This window comes from Austrofundulus limnaeus, unplaced genomic scaffold (assembly GCF_001266775.1).
Source record: "Austrofundulus limnaeus strain Quisiro unplaced genomic scaffold, Austrofundulus_limnaeus-1.0 Scaffold224, whole genome shotgun sequence".
Classification (NCBI taxonomy): Eukaryota; Metazoa; Chordata; class Actinopteri; order Cyprinodontiformes; family Rivulidae; genus Austrofundulus; species Austrofundulus limnaeus.
The window spans coordinates 760,663-762,042 of NW_013952626.1; the positions used below are offsets into that span (position 1 = coordinate 760,663).

Genomic DNA, 1,380 nt, shown 5'->3' on the forward strand with positions numbered 1-1,380 from the left:
TTCGATATCAGTGTGTATTGAACCTAAAGCACTGTATTGAACGGTTCGATACGGGTACATGTATTGTTGCGCCCCTAAAAAAAGTATATACTGTATATACACACACACATACTGATGAAGGAGAAACTAATATCAAGTTCTGTTTTCTACTGAAGCGTCTTTAAAAGACTTGTCTTTCAAACTGTCAGTAATTATTTATGAAAGTCTTAAAAAGAGAACGAGAACATGAAGCCTATGTTGACGATATTACCGTAGGTTCTACAGTGCTGGTATCTAATCTAATTTAGAACAACTGTGATGACAGAACAAACTTCCCCAATAATAAACATATTTACTTTGTGTTTGTTTTAGTGTTTAAGTAATATGTCAGACTGGGCCTTCAGTTTAAAAACAACATGATTACATTGTTACCAGAAGATGCCGCTCGTATGACATAACTTTTACCTGATCTCTTATCTCGGTCTGATCCAGAGACAAACAGGACTGACAGATTCTGCAGAAGAAACGTACGTCCTTCTTCAGACGCTTCAGCTCAGCCTGGAAGAGATGGAGGACGGAGCAGTTACTCTGAGAGAAAAAAAAATCTCAATAAAATCTGCACTCATTACATCCAAAGATGAATTAAAGTGAGGACAAGATAAACTATAGTGTCAGTGTTATGAATCATCACATTCTGCTTTTAAAATATGTATAATATGTGCAGTAAATCCACCAGCATTTGTTTACAGGTAATGTCATCAGTGTAGATGTTTTTAAAATGTTCAATTTGAATTTGGCTAAACCTAATCAGACAAAGGCTCAACATATCATAATAAATATACACAAAGAAAAGGTGCATGTTATTACGCAATGAAAAAAGTTGTCGTAGCAAGACATGTTTTTAGTATGCTTGAAGAGGTGGTGGAGCAGAAAAGCTTCAAATAAACTCACAAGACTTAAATATAAAGAATAAATAAGAAGTTTGAAAGACAAAAGGCGAACCAGAGGAATAAACTGCTTAGTCTCTGCAGACTCAGATGTACTGTAACACATTACTGCATTAATTATCTATCAGTGAGGAGGATTTCACAAACACTCAGGCACCACCAACACAAACCGGCTGTGAAATGATAATTAATATAAAAAAGGGTATGAATTATATACAAACCAAGGCACCTCCAGGATCCAGGTTAGTGGATGAAAAACAGATTACTTTTAAAGCTTTATTAAGCAACAGGTTTTAATTAAAGTCGTATAAAAAGCACCTCAGCTGGTTTTGCGTTGACTGCATTCAGTTTGGCCCACATGAGATGAAAACCTGCACACTTCAGAGCCGCCACCATCAGCTGAAATTACACACAGATCAATAAATAGACTTTTGTAGAGATGTCAAGCTATATG

At 35.8% G+C, this 1,380-nt stretch overlaps 1 protein-coding gene across 1 annotated transcript in view; it reads right to left on the minus strand.

The window, feature by feature from the left end:
* Positions 1-1,380, minus strand: part of stag3 (STAG3 cohesin complex component) — a gene marked incomplete in the record, with an annotated part of 31,858 nt that overhangs the window by 11,060 nt on the left and 19,418 nt on the right. Inside the window, 2 exon segments of the mRNA XM_014019602.1 lie at positions 445-537; positions 1,245-1,325. Of these exon segments, the coding sequence (XP_013875056.1) occupies positions 445-537; positions 1,245-1,325 (174 nt within the window).